Here is a 19,010-nt window from a genome sequence, read left to right as displayed (position 1 = left end):
CTAGTCGGCACTTTCCATCTAAAACCACTCGCCTCCATCTGTTTTTCAGAGCGGAGAGGTTAATACATAACATCTAGCTAAGCCCTAACAACCTGTCACTCCTTTGGAAACTCAACACCAGGCACCCCCAAACTAGACCCTCCAACTGTTTTGGGACTACAACTCCCATCATCCCTAGCTAACAGGACCAGTGGTCAGGGATGATGGGAATTGTAGTCCCAAAACAGCTGGAGGGCCGAGTTTGGGGATGCCTGCTCAACACAATGGATGAAAATTTTCAGCTAAGACTGCTCTACTACAAAGTTGCTGCTTTCCATAATAGTATGATAATTGTTGTGAAGCCTCCATTTCACCCTTCATGCCAACCAGTTTGATTAAAGAAAAAACTTGCAGTCACATCTCTGTACCATCATTGGACATGCCTTTTATTTTATGTATTAAAACCTAGAAAGTATCTTGAAAGATTTCCCCCCTCCAAGTACAAAAATAGTTTGCGTACACTCGTAAACAATGTGGATGCACAACTGACAAAGCCAGAATCTCCCCTGTACAACATGCACATAGAATGTGTGTAAGCCCCTCACGAACGCTTTTGACTGGCTTAACAGCCTGTTGAAGACTAATTCAGCATTTTAGTTGAAACAGCCTACCTCTCCCTTGCCCAGGATTTTTAAAACCCCTCTGCCTTCACTGCATGGGATTTTAAAAGTGTTTCTCCAAGGCTAAGCAATCCTATTTTCTCTCGGCTACCACAAGCAATACAGAGTTTACTGGTGGTAAGGCATGGACAAAAAAATGGAACAGTTCCTGGACTGACAAGAAGAAAGATTACTGGCACGAGAACAAGTAGCATTTAAAGCCTCCATTTGCAGTGTCCTTGACCACCACCATATGAAATTGGTGGCTTACAAAACCAACAGACTTTTCAAGACCTGTACAGTCAGCTACTAAGCAGTTTTCTCTTGGGACGGTGCCCCATTTCCCTTTTCAGAAGGCAAGTTACAAATTAAAGCTACTTGTCGGAGACTTCCAGATGTGCATGCCAGACAAGTACCCTCAGATCTTACAAGGAGGACCATCTTGATCCGAAATGCCTGAGAAAGCATTAAGAAATCACCATCGCAGCTTCTGCACATGACAAAATGAAAGAAACAGCCATGCCCTCGGTTATCCATTTGACTTGGCTTGTATCTCCTTTCGCTGTTTAGGCTTCCCATAATATTTCATGTGAGTGTCCACGTAAGATAGTATCTCGTTTGTTAGATACTGGACATCTGGATCACTCTGGTCATTTTCTTTAATATTATATAAATGCTGTAGCCCATTCTCTTCTATTAACATGGAACAGTACCTGGCAGCTGAAGAGAAACAAAAATCTGTTTATTAGATGATCCAACATGAATGGAACATAACCACTCTAGCTTCACTTCTACACTTCGCTCCTGACTTCGGGACATTGAGATTCCTCATTTAACACAGAAGTTTTAAGCACAGACATAACAGAGTCATACCTTGGTTTTTGAACAGCTTAGTTCTCAAATGTTTTGGCTCCCGAACGCCACAAACCCAGAAGTGACCGTTCTGGTTTGTGAACTATTTTTGGAAGCCAAATGCCCGAAGGGGCTTCTGCAGCTTCCGATTGGCTGTAGGAGCTTCCTGCAGCCAATCAGAAGTTGTGCTTTGGTTTCCGAACAGTTTGGAAGTCGAACGGTCTTCCAGAACAGATTCCGTTCAGCTTCCAAGGTACAACTGTACTCAGTTTGTATTTTTGCAGAGAAGTACGGAGTTTAAAAGGTGTTCATTGCTGCAGTTTGTGTGACATAACTGAAGATAAGAATGCCCCCTGAGGGAATTTTAAAGTTTGTTTCCCTACACGAAGACAGGGTTCTCTAGACACACAACCCTCCTAACAGAATAGCGATTATAGTGTCACACAAACAGAAGCATGTTGTATGCTGCAATTACCTGGTAAGAGAGAACTAAAGTCCATGTGTGTAAAAAGGCACCGGCAAACCTAGTTACCTGTTCTACATATCTGGGGCCTGGTAGACCTCACATACTTGCCAGGAAAATTCTAAAGATGCATTTGCTGTTAGAGGCAGCAGGGACTTACTCCCACCACAATTCCACAGTATTAATACCTTATTGCACTAATGGGAGGAGGAAGAGAGAGAAGGGGAGCAGCATAAATCACCCTCTGAGCTTAGAACAAATGCAGGGACAGAGCTGATCACCAAAGCATTTGGTCTGAATAGCTACAACATACATTGCATCTTCTACCAAGTTTTTTTGGGGGGTGGGGGGAAGCTACATGGACATTCCCAACAGGCTTTACAGGTTGAACTTGAAAGTCATAGGCTTATTAAAAGAAAACCATCCATACGTACGGGTTTTGCAACAGATGTGCAGAATGGCCCACGCTGCCCAAATCTGCACTCCAGGTAACGCAAAGCAGTCAAGTAATGGGTAGAAAGGCTTGAGGGACCTATGGATTGAAGAAAAGTTACCTAAGAATCATGATTAGCATTAAGGCTGGCAGAGAAAGGTGGGAGGAACTGGTGTTTGAGGCAAGGAAATGAAGATGGATTGCAGAACTACTTATGTACATAGCACTGATCTAGTAAAAATAATTACAATTGTCCAATAAATATATTGGGTTAGGGTTAGGGTTGGTTTGTTGTTGGTTAGGGTTGGTTTGTTGTTGGTTTGTTGTTCGCTTGGCAGATACATATTGGCAACAGGGTTCAATGTTGAGCAAGTTATTTAGAACATTTGAGGCTATTCCCTTCTGATATGTTCCAGAGGGTCCCTGCTTGCCAGGTAACCATATACAGTATACAGAATTACTGGCCAAGGCATATTTTGTCTAGAGGTATACCTATAGGCTGGCAGTGCTACCATCTTGCATTCTGGTGTCGGCCACTTCAACAGAGCTGCATGCTGTAACAGAGAGAACCAAGGGTCAACATTTCAATAAACACTGAAAATATTTGAAATAACTATGGAATCTAAGTCACCATACCAGTTTTTCAATGAGGGATCTTCTCAGTGTTTGACTCAATGCCCAGGATTGTTCGCCTCTAGATAGCAAGTTTGAAATAATCCCGGCTGAGAAGTAGTTCACTTCCATTTCAGCGCTGCTTAGCAGATCACTGACACGATCTATGAAGTCCTTCTGCATTAACTTGGACTGCAGCTCTCTCACTTCTGCTACATTGTTCTGATGAAGATAGAAAAAATACAACCGTGAAAATCACGAGCTGGCAAATGCCGTGCTAATTTGTTGTCACTTTATTACTGAAACTGAATAAATTTCCCCTGAAAGGAGGATGGGCCAGCATCTCTTTATATGTTGAGAAGTGTCATGCATCTCAAGTCAATAAAAAAAAAATCAGAAGTATGTATTTCACTGCTATATCAACGCTCAAGGAAATTTTTCTACTGAAGAAAAATCAACTTCCTTTTCCCACCTTTTCATGAAGGCCAGAAAAGAGAACAGCACGGAGGATTACTCTAATCATAAATGACAGATTTAATACCTTTAAAATGCACACATTAACTTTTAAAACAATTCTAGTACATTGCACTTTATTCTGCTCTTACCAGAAGGCCAAGAACTTTATGCTGTATTGAAGAGTCAGATGAAAAAGTCTGCAAAGAGAAATAGGTTTAATTATTAAGCTTATGTAGCTGGAGGAGACTCTTGAGAGTCCCATGGACTGCAAAAAGATCAAACCTATCCATTCCGAAGGAAATCAACCCTGAGTGCTCACTGGAAGGACAGATTCTGAAGCTGAGGCTCAAATACTTTGGCCACCTCAAGACTCTCTGGAAAAAACTCTGTTGGGTAAGATTGAGGGCACAAGGAGAAGGGGACGACAGAGGACGAGATGGTTGGACAGTGTTATAGAAGCAACCTACATGAATTTGACAAAACTCTGGGAGGCAGTGGAAGACAGGAGTGCCTGGTGTGCTCTGGTCCATGGGGTTACGAAGATCGGACACGACTAATCGAGTAAACAACAAAAGTGTTGTATTTGTCAACTGGTTAGAAAGGTAGCTACCACATTTACCTCTAAAACTCTCATAAAAAGCTCCAACCCTTTGTTATCAATGAAGTGCCCACACGTAGTTGGCGCTTCATCTGTGAGATTCCAAAGTGCGCTCAGTGTAAAATGGAAAGTTGTATCTAATTCATTCTGATTTATTTTCTGTTCAACGATTTCAAGTAGTTTCTGTAAAGGAAGAAAACGAGACCATTAACTACATAGAATACATGAAGTGCAAATTTCAACATTGCACTCTCCTCCCCAAACCCTCTTAAAATATTGCTCACTGTTATGGGGAAAGGAGATGCAACAACTCACCCCAACAACAATGTAGAACTCGGCAGCAAGCTGTGCTGCTTGCTCGTCCGAAAGCTAAAAAACAAACCACGTATTTGAAATCCGTATGTGGAAGAGCTTCTGATAATAAAGATGATCTAGATGCAAATGTAAAATCACATACCTTAAGTGCTAGGATAGAGATTATATTAACAGCAATTCTTTGTATATGTTGGTTTTCCTGGTTACAAAGCCACTGGACAACAAATTTCGCAGCTGCAAACCTAAAATTTAAAAGCATTGTCAGAGTATACACTTTGCAACTCTAAACCAGGTCATAGTGAAAGAACAAGATTAATAAAGCAGTTTCCCCCTTTCACTTTCACCAGTTTTTAAGCAGATATTAATCCTGTCCTGAGGCAAAGTGCAGATGAGAGAGGCCTGCTTACAACCCAAATGAAAGGAGAACCAAACTGACCATTCCTAAGAAGTGTTTAACTGATCAAGGCACTGATATCGGAGCTATACACCACTCTTCAATAAGTCATTGCTGTGTATTTGCTGTATAAACATGATAAGTACCTAGGGTTTCTTGACATTCCCCACCCCACCTTATCAGCACAAACAGCATCAGAAGTTTTTGCAGTGGTCTCTCCTTACTAAGCAACTGAGCCATTAAACCCAAGGCATAGGAAAAGGGAACAAGGTGCAGTTCTGTCTACTCAACTCGCAAGAGTACTCCAAGCTCTCAGATTTTCTAGTCCTGCTACATGAGGTGTGCTTAACTAGAGATGCCTGTGACAGAAATTGGTACATTCTGTATGCAAAAACTTTACCACTAATCTATGGCCTCTTCTCTCTTCCTCCCTCTCTCACACACACAGAGAGAATGAATAGCAACAGAAGTTATGTCAGAGTTATACACCTCGGCCGCTTACTCCCATTTGCCTGGGTCCTGGCTAATGTCCTTCATCCATCATTACTGCATGATCCAGAGAAGCAACCGAGTCACATGGACTGCCATTTGGGTAAGAATTTTTAGTTTATCTGGCATCATATTTGCACTGGCCTTCAAGGCAGCATGAGGGAACACTCTACCAAAGCCTCTGGAACTCCTCCTACTGGGCAGGCAGGGAAATTAAAAAGTTCTTTTTGCCCATGTCTCAAAGTGAATGTGTGTCTTCATCAGAAAGGAGAAACCCTAGAGCAGGGGTCAGCAACCTTTTTCAGCCATGGGCCGGTCCACCGTCCCTCAAACCATGTGGTGGGCTGGACTATATTGGGGGGGGGGGGTGAATGAATTCCTATGCCCCACAAACAACCCAGAGATGCATTTTAAATAATAGGACACATTCTACTCATGTAAAAACACGCGGATTCCCGGACCATCCACAGGCCGGATTGAGAAGGCGATTGGGCCTTAGGCTGCCTACCCCTGTCCTAGAGACTGAGCGAGGGGGCAGACAGACTATACTGGGAAGAGCTGTCTATCACTACTGTACAGTAACAGATTGGAGTCACTTGCCTGTTAAATGGAACGTCTTGCAGGATCCTGACACTGGATAGTGAAAGAAGACAGTTCTTCTGGAGCTATATGGAAAGAGAGAATTCAGCACCATAGGGTTCTGTATTTGTTATTCTTATTCAAGTTATATACCACCCTTCGTCAAAGGCAGTTTACAGTATTTGAAGCTAATTATCCATTTTTACAGGACAGATGGTTCAAGAATGCATGTTTTCAATGCTTTGCAGCTTAAGAGCATGAGTTTAGGTATCTGAACTCCATTGAAATTCATGAGTATGACTAATTTAGGTTCATTGGTTTCCATAGGTCTACTAGGAACATAACTTAGTTGAGTACTACCCTACAGCTCAAACCCTCCAAATGAAACAACATTCTCAAGTCATCAACATACGGAACAACAAATTAAAACAGATAGTTATCTAGGACAGGATCAGATTATTCAGCATTATGGAAGCAGAGGTAAGACAATTTCTGAGCTATACTTCTGACAGAACCTTGACTTTCCCGAAGTCAAAGACTGGGCACTAAATGGAACAGGAGGTATATATTGGAAGAGTTAACAGCTGCATGGAGGACAGGCATTCTCTAGTTTCAAACATTAAACCCACATTGGGCCATTTCACAGTCACGCCAATCAGAACCCTGTGTATGTGTTGAGGCAGTGAGTGTGTCACCCCACTCATGTGAGAGGGCAACAGTTGTGTGAACTGAGCCAGTGTGTTCTACCATGTGTGGTGCATCACACATGCTACATCTGCTGCCCTCCCCAGCCCCCAAATACAGTTCTATATATGTAAAAAACATAACACGACGTCATAAGCCAAGGATCTAAAAGAGCCAACATCACACCTCACACTCCAAACCGTGGCTACAGGTGGCATTTTAAAAGCTGACAAAAAGTTGGGGAGAATAGAAAAGAAATCCATATAATTTTTTGTGCATCATTTGTTCTATCATTCATGTGCCCCGATTTGAGCAGCAAATCTACTGTGCTTTAGTACTGGTATAACAGATGTTGTAAGATCTGCTCTCTTATTAGGGCTGTTGAATTGTAACTGTATCCTACCCAAAACCCTTACCTGCTGCTGTTCAGGAAAGGTTTCCATGGCTTTGAGGAGCAGCTGGATTACGCTGGAAAGCAGGCGAACAGGCATGCCTGCTGCTAAGCCTTGTCTTGTTAAGTTAAGGGCACAGGCACTAGCAGTTAACTGTACTGCCAAGTCCAAAGGATGATTCCTCATTCCAATGATCACAAGCTGTAGCATGAAATATGCAAAGAACTAATTCAGCACAATACATAATGAAATCAAAAATCCAATAAAAATAAGGATGGATGAATGAGAATAAAGAGAGGTCTACTTCTTTGGGGAATGCAGATAGGAGCTAATGGACTAAGTAATATTTGTAAAATTTGACCACAGTGGAATAGTTTGCAAGAAGTTATTGCATTCAAACTAATCTGGCTTACCTTTAGGATTTCAGGCTTTGTAATTCTCATAAAACATGTTTGCGTAAAAAGGTGAAAAAAGGCTTCTTTCACAAAGCATGCCCTTTCACTGTAGCGTTTCAAAGCTTCCGAAATCTGCATTTCATTTTCTCCTCCCGATACCTTTGAACATAAAAATAATTCATTATTTTCACTAACTAGGCTCAGAATGGTCATTTTAGGTCTAATAAATTCAGTAGCTAACAAAGCCCTGCAGTAACATGGTGATCCACCAAGCATGAAGATCCAAACCTAATCAGAATGTGTTTTACAAAAACAAACTCTGGAATGAGGTGGGGTTGCAGTTCTGGAATACATCCATCCCTTGTGATGCACTAAAAAGGTAAAGGTACCCCTGCCTGTTCGGGCCAGTCTTGCCAGACTCTGGGGTTGTGCGCTCATCTCACTCTATAGGCCAGGAGCCAGCGCTGTCCGCAGACACTTCCAGGTCACGTGGCCAGCGTGACAAGCTGCATCTGGCGAGCCAGCGCAGCACACGGAACGCCGTTTACCTTCCCGCTGGTAAGCGGTCCCTATTTATCTACTTGCACCCGGAGGTGCTTTCGAACTGCTAGGTTGGCAGGCTCTGGGACCGAACGACAGGAGCGCACCCCGCCGCGGGGATTCAAACCGCTGACCATGCGATCAGCAAGTCCTAGGTGCTGAGGTTTTACCCACAGCGCCACCCACGTCCCTGTGATGCACTAGCATGACCCAAAAGAACTGCTATAGTGTGGATAAGCCAAAGTGTTGTCATGCCAACACCCTTCTCACTTCTGAGGGTCCACAAAAGTGGTAAGTGAATATGCCTGAAGACTAGCCTCAGCTTAGCCAGAGGGCTTAGGCAAAAATGGAGCTGAACAGTTTTAATGTGTGCTATTTCTTTCCAGAGCTACTCCACTCTATGCGCTGCACAACTTGCTGTGCACACAGACAGGAACCTCCCTTTTCCTTTAAAAATTTATTATTTCATTTAAACTCATTCTTTAATATCACACCTATTTTTCCAAATTAAAAAAACTACAGCAATTCATGATATAAACATTGTTGGGTCAAGGCTACAAGCAAATTGGAATAAGAACTGCCCTTCCAAACCATTTGTTAGATTTTCAAGTATCATTTTAGTTATAGAACATTTAAAACCTTCAAACCTTCAAGGTTCCTTCTCCTGAAAGGAACTCTGTGTACCCAGCTTCAGTCCCGAGCAATCCCACAAACCGCATCGTTGGCCGTTGTCTGACAAAAGCTTCAACAGCCTCATCGTTAATGTATTTGCTTCCAGAAATGTCCAGAGACACGAGATTGGGCAGAATGTCTTTTTGGCCTAGCAAACGAAAGGCAATATCTGATGTGGAATGCTGCTCATCTGAGATGTCAAGGTGAATCAGATGCTTTAGTTCTCTTATTACATCTAAGAACTTTGGTGTAGGCATTTTCAAGCATTTCAAGCTATGCATAGTTAGAGACTTAAGTCGATGTTTGCAGGCCAGGAGTGCAGTTATTTTTGTGACTGAAGTATTGGAGATATCCAAGCTTTCTAACCTTGGCAGGGTAGCAACCTCTGCTAAATCTTCATCACGGAAGAGCACATTGGTAATGCTCAAAGAACGAAGACCAGACAACTGACTAAAGCACCGTTCATAAGGATTTGTAGGGGAAAGAGTTAATGAGTCCAAGACAAGGCACTGAAGGTTGTTCTGGATCCATGCACTGCTGCCAAGCCCACTCACAACATCTGCAACAGTAACAGTGTCATTCATCCCTGCAGCATCCAGTTCTACTAGCTTATGGTGGCAGAAGGCTTTTCGGAAAGACTGGGCTGAAATCTTTGCTTTGCGGATACAAGCTTGCTTCAAACGCATCTGGTTGCCTCGGAAAATGCCCACAGTGCCATCATTCAACAGTTCTATTAGGAAAGGAAAACAAGCCTATGTTAGAGCAAGTAAACTACTGAAATATGGTTATTTGTAAAGTAGGCTGTATTACTAAATGGTAGGCAACAGTTCAAAAAGTGAGGTGAGAAACTGGTGAGTAGAAACAGAACCACCTGGGCAGGAAGCAGAAAATGGATTGGCGACTATTCAGTGTGATGGCAACTATTTCCTCAACTCTGTATTTTCTGCCTGTGAACACTAGATGGCAGTATAACCCAGATGGACTATCTTCCAAGGTGAACAGACTATTCCTGACAGAAGTACAGTGGTACCTCGGGTTAAGTACTTAATTCGTTCTGGAGGTCTGTTCTTAACCTGAAACTGTTTTTAACCTGAAGCACCACTTTAGCTAATGGGGTCTCCAGCTGCCACCGCACAATTTCTATTCTCATCCTGAAGCAAAGTTCTTAACCCGAGGTACTATTTCTGGGTTAGCGGAGTCTGTAACCTGAAGCGCCTATAACCTGAAGCATCTGTAACCTGAGGTACCACTGTATAACACAGAGTCATAGAGTTGGAAGGGACCACAAAAGTCACCTAGTCCATCCCCGTGCAGTGCAGGAATCTTTTTCCTAACGTGCGGCTGGAATCCATGACCCTGAGATTAAGAGTCTCATGCTCTACCAACTGAGCTATATGCAAATATGCTTAACTTGCACAGTTTATTCTACTGCTGTTTGTCCTAGCATGAGGGATATTGCTAAGCAGCATGTTTCAGACCACTACTTGACCACTGGAAATAAGCACATTTTAATCTAAACATGGTGGTGAAGCTAATGTGACAGCTAAGTTACAGACTGGGGCTCCTTTGGGAGGAAGGGCAAGATGTAAATCAAATAAATATTAATATCTAGGGCATAATTCTTAATGCTATCCTTATCCAATTTTTTGCTCCTTTGAGGATTTCATAAGATTTCTAGCTCAATATGGTCTAGATATGCATACTTTACATAGGAAGGGGAACGGCACAGAAGAATGAGCTAGCTAGAACAAGCTGTTCTTGTCTGTGAATGACCTCATGTTCAGATCACTTGTGCTAGCACAAAAATAACTGTTACCTCGATATGCCATTGTCTGCAGCAAGCGATCAGCCACTTCTTGAGGAAGCCTTTCAGATTCTTTCAAGCACAGTGACCCATCAGGCCGTTCTATACAGAATTTTTCTAAGTCGGCAACCAAGGCATTCAAGCAGATGTCAACTAAGGAATATGGAGATGCTTCTGCCTATCATCCATAAAAAAACAACAGCACATCAGTAAGAAACTCCTTAGGATCACAAAGTGGCGTAATACATGGCTTCATTTAGTACACATAATAAACTTATACATCTGCATTTAGTATCCATCACTAAGTGAAGCACTCAATACTAAAAAAAGAGCAAGTACAAATTATTATTATGACTGTTCCTAACAGGTCACTACTCAGGATTATAGAATGTTTATCCTTGGATTGTTAACACTCCTAAAGCAAGTTCCCATACGACTAACGTTCCCCAACTGGGTATAGTAAATACACTGTATGTCTCCAGCCCCACTGCAGCAGGAAGACTATCCCAATTACTTACATGGGATACACTGGGGGCAAGATCTGGTTTTAAGACAAAGTATCTTCTGCACTTCCACTAAATCTTCATCATCATTTGAGGAGGAAAGTTCTTGGCAACCCCCAGATCATCGGAAGGAAGAATGTTTTTAACTGTTACAGCATTTTGAGAATGCTTTAATTATTTCAAGAGTGTTTTACTTTTTGTTTTTAAATTGTGGGTCTATCCACCACTCTGGGCAGCTCCAGAAGGAAGGACGAGATGTGAGCAAATTAAAAAACAAATTAATTCAATAAATAAACCAACAGCTGTCGCAATCAGGTGGCTAAGGCTACAGCCATCTGTGGGTAAGCCCCACACTGAATTTCTTAGGGCTTACTCCTGCGTAGCCATGTTAGGATTGCTCTTGAGCAGCGCCTGGCAGCCCACAGCAGAGCAACCCGGATAGATGAGCGTGGTATTATTATTATCATTCTGGCAAGCAAGCGGACCTATGAAAGAAACCCCCGCTTTTTCCTCTTCCCCTACGAAGAGGAGGAACCCTTTCCCCAAGCCAGCCAGCCTCGTGGGAGGGACCCTAAAGTTTTAACCCAAGTTTAGTAGGCTGTGTGCGCAACCTCTCGGACCCACCAGCTGGCCCGTAGCCCCCAAGAACTCCAGCCCTAACAAAACGCGCGAGGGTCTTTCAGGGACCCCAAGTCTCGGGGTTCTTTTTACCACAACCAGCCAACGCAGCCACTTTTCTGGAAACCCGAAAAACTCGGGTATGCGAGTCGGTGGTGCTTTGGGCTCAGTCACTACTGGAACTACTCCGGGGCAACTTCCTCCTCCTCCGGGCAGAGTCTTCTCCCCAAAGGCTCCGGCCCCTCTCCGCCCTCCGAGTCCTCCCTTTCGAAACCCCAGCGCTTCTTCCCTCCTTCTCCTGCCGCCCATTGTTTCCGCCGCCTCGCCTCCCTCCCCAGGCAACCGTTCCTCAGGTCCCCGCGCTTCCCCACCCACCTGCACGGCAGGACAGTCCCCGCAAATGGTCAGCGGGGCTCGTTGCCGGTTCTGGATGTGCAGGAACCGCACCATGGCGAACGAGGAGCCGGGATTCACTCCGCCAGCGGGAGCGGAGGGGGTGGGGTGCGCGGTGCGAAGTAACCGGAAAGCGGGCAAGGGCTCACCGGAAGCGGCGCAGCACGGACTGAAGAGGAAGGAACGCCGTTTAAGCTCCGAGGGAGAGGGTGCAAGTAAGGCGCATGCGCGCTCCGAATAGGGTTGTTTCCCCCCTTCCCCCTCCTTTCGATGAATGGTGGAAGGGGAGGGGAGCCGCCTCCCACCACTCGAGAGCAAAGTAGATTGCAGAGTAATGGATGCAGGGCGATGGGAGCAGCCATTGCGTCCCTTTCTTGGGCCACGAATTTGTAAATACAGTCGTTTGGGCGCTAGACCTTGCTTAGCACACATTTTCTTCTTACATTTTCTTTCTTTTTCCCTCGAGTTTAATACTGAAATGGCAAATTTAGTCCAGGCAACGACCTAAATTCTGATGAATTAAACCAGAATATAGATTCAGGTAGGTAGCTGTGTTGGTCTGACACAGTCGAAATAAATAAGAAAAAATTAAAAATTGTCCAATAAAATTGGTCTCTAAGGGGCTACAGGACAATTTTTAAATTTTTCTTATTAAACCAGAATATGCTTGAGCCCTGAGGGCTCCTATAAGGTTGCTTTCATTTTTGAAAATATATTTTTCTAAGCTTTAAGTTGGCCTTGTTTCTATCTGCAAGCCACCTTGAGTCCTTAGAAAGAAAAAGGTGGGGTAATAATAATAATAATAATAATAATAATTGGCTTTTTTTCCCAGCCAGAACTCACTTCTCAGGTGGGCACCGTTGCCATTCTAGGAGAACAAGGGAGGCGTTCCTGGCAAGTTCCAGCATCTCTTTTTCTAGGAAAAAATAGGACCGATAATAACAACAACAGCTCTTTCATTTATAAACTAATCTGGGCTGTACAAGGACAAGGACACAAATGTCATATGCAAGGTGATTCATATCAATGCCTTGTTTCTTAAGAGCCCCTACCCACAAGGTAATTTTATATATAGAAATACTAGTCACACAAACTGTTTTGCCACAGATCACCAGAATGAAGTAACCCTATACTTGCAACAAAATAAAAATAACTGCTTCCAAAGTTTGGATGCCAATAGGATTGCTGCTTGGCTGGCCTATAGTCCAACCACGACCAGAACTTGGATGTTAAATAACAAGCACTTCAGGTGCTCAGTCTAGGAGAGCTTAATCTATGTTTATTCAAAACTCCCATTCTAAGCAGCTCCCTTAGCAGCTGAGGTAAGTTAACCAGAGCTTTAAATTTAGAGAAGTGGTAAGGACCCTCCAGTCCACGGGCCTAATTAAGTCCATGAGAAGTCCTAATGTGATCCATGAAGCTGGTTTCCTCAAGCCATGTGACATCAGGTATGGGGCAGGTAGTGATGCAACTGCAAAGGTACAGTTATTAGCTAAAAGAGTGTCTTTAAGAATGAGGGAAGTGTTGAAAAGGAGATTGTGTATTTCAGCTTTTAAAAAGCTTATGATAAAGTACCTCACTAAGTAAGTTTAGCAGTCACGCAATATTATTTCTGTATACATGAGGGGGGATCTTGCAATAAAAAGAGGTCTTCCTGTGGGTCAGAAACCAGTTAAGAAACAGAGTAGGAAAAAACGAACAGTTCTCCCAAATGGAGGGATATAGAAAGTGGAGTCCCTCAAGGATTGTCACTGGGACTCATGCTTTTTAACTTGTTCATAAATAATGTAGCATTCATGGTGAGCAGTGAGTTAGCAAAGTTTGCTAATGATACAAAATTATTCAAGGTGGATAATTAATTTTAAAATAAAAAGGGATTGTGAAGAACTTCAAAATAATCTCTCCAAATGGAGTGAATGGGCAGAAGAATCCCAAATGCAATTCAACATAAGCAAGTGTAAAGTATGTTTGGAATACTATATACAGTTCTGGCCACCTTAGGAAAGATTTTAGACCTAGAAAAAGCAACCCAAAATTACTCCTGTTTTAGAAAAGTATGGACACAACATGTGAAACTGATTTTTCTATTTTGACGACTGGACAGATGGAAGACCTACTGCATTTCTTACTCTCTCCCCCCCTCATGTATACAGAAATAATCTTGCACATAAATTTTCACTGGCCTCATAAGCTTGTAGATATGTGGTCCAGTTCTAACAATTATTCATAAGGTTGTTTAGGTTAAAACCACGGCTGCTAAAATTGCACATATTTGTATTAATAAAACTGCATTGCATCAGGGTTCTGTAACAAACTTGTTTCTGTTAGTTTGTTGCTGGTGGCAACAGTTATTTGTAATTATTATTATTATTATTTCAGTCTCTGGCTGAAATAATATTTATTCACTGTTTCTCCATTTCCCATGACAGCTAGCACAGTACTACAGAGCTCATCAAACAACAAAATAAGGCTCTCTTTTCCTATATGCCATGCCCCATTATTTTAGGAATCTTTAGCTTTTTTGATTAAAGTGCACTCTTAGTGTGAAAAGTTAATAAAAAAAGCTTCCTTCTTTTAAAGTCCTGTTTAAACACATGCACAAACGCTGCACACAATAAACAGTTATTCCACTTTCACCACCCATAACAAGGCTATCCCTCCAATATATGGTACCATGCTAAATCAGAGCTTGCATGAGCAGGGAAGACTGGTGCTGGTTTTTTCCTCATTTGTGAAGCAAGTTACAAAGCAACATATTAGAAAAGAAGAAGCTTAACTCATGGCAGTTTGCTTTCCACCAGCTCTACTTTATACCATGCTTCTGCATGCTGTTACAATTTCCATTTTGTCCCATAAAACATTCACAGATTACACACATCAGAGTAAGTTTTTTAACCATGGAAAGTTTTATGTAAAACCTGAATACTCCACACAACAATGTAATTTACACCAGACTTTACATAGGGTGTTGGATGAGATTTTGTAGGAGGGGGGTGCCTTGCACATACAGTTCACTCCACAAATACTGACAAAAGAGTATTTACGAGAAACAGCAAAGCAAGTAATAGTCTGTCATAAATAAGGTGATCAGATATTCTTGGTCTTGTGTGATCCCATAAACTGAGGAAGTTCTTTCCACCTTAGCCATCCTTTTGGTGGAGAGCTCCATAGTTTTCCTACCCTTTTTGTTAGGCATACACTTAATGTTTCAGTAAGTGTAAGAGCACTGTTGTGTTTTTTTTCCTTTTTTCTTCATTAAAAAATATGCAATTCACTCCTTTCCCACCCATGCCTTTGGCTCCCCTGAAATAGAACCTAGTTTCTTCCTATAAGCAGATTCTCACTACAGCATATTAGGGGAAGATAAACTGTCAATTCATAACTCAGGTGCCCTTGCTAGAGTGTGTGTAAAACCAACAAATTCTGAAGGCTCCGCATGGATTGAAAAGATCCCTGGAGGAACAAGACATCCTTGGTCACCTTACTCATAACTAGTTGTGTTTTAATGCGTGGATACATAACATTGTTTTGAGCTCAGTAGTGCTGAAGTTACAAGCACAAGTAGTTCTATTCAAATACTGAGTTGGTGAACAGTTCTATTTAAAACACAACTATTCTGAAGGGATGAAGCAAGCAGAAACAAAATTTCTGTACTTGGAACTCACAAATTCCTAGAAGTTTCATTTTGGATGTGCATTTGAATTGTACAGTCTCCACTTTTCCACAGCCAGAGGTGATCCAATACACACAACCAGTTTAGGAATTAATCCTAGATCCTTGTGAAAACTTTCAATTGCAGAGACCATTAAAGACCATGTTTGCCAGCCGTGTGCTGTACCTGCTTCCACAAAAGCTGGCAAATAAGCTTCAAAGGTGATCAATGTAACAGAAGCCATTCCAACTAGAGATACTTCATAAGGGATTATTAGAGGATAATTTACACACCTATTCCCTGTTACATTTTTCTTTCAATTTGGCTTAGCTTCTGTCTGTTTTTAACATGGAGGTGGCCGCCCATGACGCAAAATATGTTTTTCTAAACTATCTAAGATTGAGATAGCGATTCGCTGAACATCTGGATCAGTCTGGCTGTTTTCCTTGATGTTAAACAAGTGGTGCAAGCCGCCTTCTTCTATCAGCATACTGCAGTACCTGGCAGCTAAAACAACAACAAAGAAGAGGGAAACAAATTCAGTTAGGTCAAGAATTTAGATACTTACTTCCCATCACTTTTCACACAACTCTTCCAATTTAAGTTCTGGTTATAAGTGCAAAGGGATTTTACAAAATTATTTTGCAAACTATAGTAAAAGCAAGTGTTCCCCAGTCCTCCTCCATGCTCTTCTTATTGAAGGGATAGCAGTTGCAAAGCCACCATTAAGGATGTCCTCACGTGACATTCGCAGGTGCCGATTACATGCTTCAGGAATGGAAACTGTCTCTTCCACATGCTCAGACTCAGGAGGGTGGTGTAGAAGAGAGAGAACAATAACTAAGAATCCAATCCAAAAGAGGCCAAGGGACAGCTTAATTCTCCCACATGCCTGCAATCCTACCTCCGTGAATTTAGAGAGGTGATGAACAAAACTTCTAAACTCCTTCCAACCTGATCAAGCTCCTTGCTCTTTCAAGCCCATCTTCCTACATCACAGAACCTTTTCATTTCTCCCAGTCTAAGCCTCCCCACTCTTTAAAGCTGGCACCACACCCCTGCTGTACCCGCAATGGCTTCTTGACTGCCATTCAAGGACTAGCTTTCTATTTCTTTTTTATGGACCCCTGTAGTATTTCTCTAAGGAGGTAAGCTGAATATATTTGTGTCCTATCCTGGGGGGTGACCAAGTGAGCAGTTAGTGCTAGCTCTTTTTTTCGTTTCTGAACAAGTGCTAACTTCCAAGTGATCCAATTTATCAATGCATTTATCATTGGTTCCTGTGCTGCAAGAAGTGAGGTTACAGGGAACCAGGCAGAGGGCCTTCTCGATAGTGGCACCTGCCCTGTGGAACGCCCTCCCAGTAGATGTCAAGGCAATAAACAACTATTTTACTTTTAAAAGACAACTGAAGGCGGCTCTGTTTAGGGAAGTTTTTAATGTCTGATGCTGTATTGTTTTTAATACTCAGTTGGAAGCTGCCCAGAGTGGCTGGGGAAACCCAGCCAGATGGGCAGGGTATAAATACAGTGGTACCTCAGGTTAAGTACTACATTCGTAGTCCGGAGGTCCGTACTTAACCTGAAACTGTTCTTAACCTGAAGCACCACTTTAGCTAATGGGGCCTCCTGCTGCTGCCGCGCCGCCGGAGCCCGATTTCTGTTCTCATCCTGAAGCAAAGTGCTTAACCTGAAGCACTATTTCTGGGTTAACAGAGTCTGTAACCTGAAGCGTATGTAACCTGAAGCGTATGTAACCCGAGGTACCACTGTAATAAATTACTTATTTTTTATTATTATTGTTATTATTATTATTATTACATTTGTTTTCAGGTTTTATTCCAGTAGTTCAAAGCAGCATGCATGCTATTCTCTCATTTTATCCTCTCAATGATTCTGTGAGGTAGATTTGAGAGAGAGAGATTTGTCAAGTGTGCTTCATAGCCTGAGGAATTTCAGCCTTGATTAAAGTCCAAGACTCCATCCACTGATTCACACTGACACATAGAAACATATATATTTAGAACACACACACACACACACCAACAGCAACAACAACTCTGCATTTTTAACCTGTGTTAAAACCCATGAGCTTATCTGATATGAAGTTTCACATATAATATCTAGAATTGTTGTCAGATTGCTTTCTCTAAAGAAAATCGAGTGTTAAAGCAGAGAGATGGCTCAAGATCACAAAAATATAGTCTGGAAATCACTCCAACTACAGGTTGAAAGAGGTGCTTAAGATGTAGAGTTTTGTCTCAGTACATACGGTTTTTGCTGCAAACGTGCTGCATGGCCCACACTGCCCACAGCTGTACCCCAGGAGTCATGAAGCAGCCAAGCAAGGGGAAAAAGGGATTGAAAGACCTGTTCACGAGAATAAAAAGCAGAGATGCCATCACTCTATGTTTGCAACATGATTAAAACATAAGCCTATTTTGTACTAAAATATCTACCTAGCTTGTGAAAAAGAGGGTAATCAAAGAGGCCTGAACTGCTTCCATTCTTGTTCCAAACTGGAGTACATGAGGAGACAACATCTTAACCTATGGGCATAGGAATCCACACACAGCCTGGCACCGTCTGATGTGCAGCTAAATCTCATCACTGCACCCCTTCAATATCATTTCTACAGGGATATGTACTTCCAACAAAGGAAGGGAGAGAAACCAGGTAGAAATCTTTAGACACAAACTAGATGCAATACGTTGCATGTATTTTTTTTTTAACAAAAATCACACTCTGGAGGCTGCAACCTTGAGCAGAGGGATGGTGCAAGGAAAGGGTTGCCTGCATCTTCTTTGCAGTAAGGAAATCAGCCAAAAATTGCAATTTTGAACAGAAAAACTGTCTGAAGGTAAAGCTTAAGCAGCTCTTTTCACACCCTTATTGCTCCAGATGTGGGGGGGGGGAGAGAAGCAAAAACATTTTACACAGATCTGTGTGGTAGTTCATCCCCCAGTTAATACGTTGCCAGGCAGAATTACAACAGCAGCAACTAATTATTAGCCAAATGGTCCTTCATGTCCTGAATATTTGTGGCTGGGCGGCAGTTATCTAACACCTCAAGGTCTACGGAGGTTTTCTTCAGAAGAGTCACATACTACAGTACCACTTTCTTCAACACCTGCCCAGTCAATCCCTCCCTGCTAAAAGCCGCAGTGGGCCTCCAAGTAGAAAATGCCAGCGTAATTTTATGTGCCTGTTCATAGCATTAGAATGTACGGCAATTAGATTAATTGCTGTAATCTGTCTCAGCAGCATTAGTACTAAATTCAGTAGGGCTATGATACTTTGCATATTGGAGCATAACCACCACTGAACACAACTGGAGTTACTTCTGAGTAAGCATGCACAGGATTGCACTGCAGAGGCATTGCAAGTGAACGGTGCAATCCTGCACGCATCCACTCAGAAATAACTCCTCCTGAGTTCATTGGGCCTTATTCCCAGGTAAATGTATATAGGCTTGAAGCTTTAATGCATAGGTAGGCAACCTAAGACCCGGGGGCCAAATCCGGCCCAA

The 19,010-nt window shown here is 42.4% G+C and overlaps 2 protein-coding genes and 1 long non-coding RNA gene across 3 annotated transcripts in view; 1 reads left to right on the top strand and 2 right to left on the bottom strand.

The window, feature by feature from the left end:
- Positions 1 to 404: 404 nt before the first annotated feature.
- LOC309344485 (protein zyg-11 homolog B-like) lies at positions 405 to 11,979 on the bottom strand. The gene is made up of 14 exons (XM_081866885.1): positions 11,813 to 11,979; positions 10,329 to 10,494; positions 8,488 to 9,242; positions 7,319 to 7,459; positions 6,930 to 7,106; positions 5,851 to 5,915; positions 4,510 to 4,609; positions 4,368 to 4,421; positions 4,074 to 4,235; positions 3,604 to 3,651; positions 3,023 to 3,220; positions 2,879 to 2,940; positions 2,388 to 2,485; positions 405 to 1,358 (listed from the first exon to the last, which is right to left on the bottom strand). The coding sequence occupies exons 1-14, from the start codon at positions 11,885 to 11,887 to the stop codon at positions 1,168 to 1,170; spliced, it is 2,292 nt and encodes a 763-aa protein (XP_081723011.1). The 5' UTR covers positions 11,888 to 11,979; the 3' UTR covers positions 405 to 1,167.
- Positions 4,786 to 6,241, top strand: LOC309344522. The gene is made up of 2 exons (XR_014157755.1): positions 4,786 to 5,353; positions 6,157 to 6,241. It is a non-coding gene; the product is annotated as an uncharacterized lncRNA (long non-coding RNA).
- A 2,734-nt stretch (positions 11,980 to 14,713) lies between the features above and the next one.
- The window catches only part of ZYG11B (zyg-11 family member B, cell cycle regulator), a 29,894-nt gene continuing 25,597 nt past the window's right edge, over positions 14,714 to 19,010 (bottom strand). The window contains exons 13-14 of the mRNA XM_081866891.1: positions 17,754 to 17,851; positions 14,714 to 15,989 (exon numbers count right to left, since the gene is read on the bottom strand). Coding sequence (XP_081723017.1) covers positions 15,826 to 15,989; positions 17,754 to 17,851 — 262 coding nt within the window. The 3' untranslated portion in view covers positions 14,714 to 15,825. The remainder of the gene's footprint in view (positions 15,990 to 17,753; positions 17,852 to 19,010) is intronic.

The sequence above is a fragment of the Podarcis erhardii genome (genome assembly GCF_964252035.2).
Source record: "Podarcis erhardii genome assembly, chromosome: 6".
NCBI lineage: Eukaryota > Metazoa > Chordata > Lepidosauria > Squamata > Lacertidae > Podarcis > Podarcis erhardii.
Note: the sequence above shows the minus strand (reverse complement) of the source record. Positions and strands in the feature narration are given on the sequence as shown.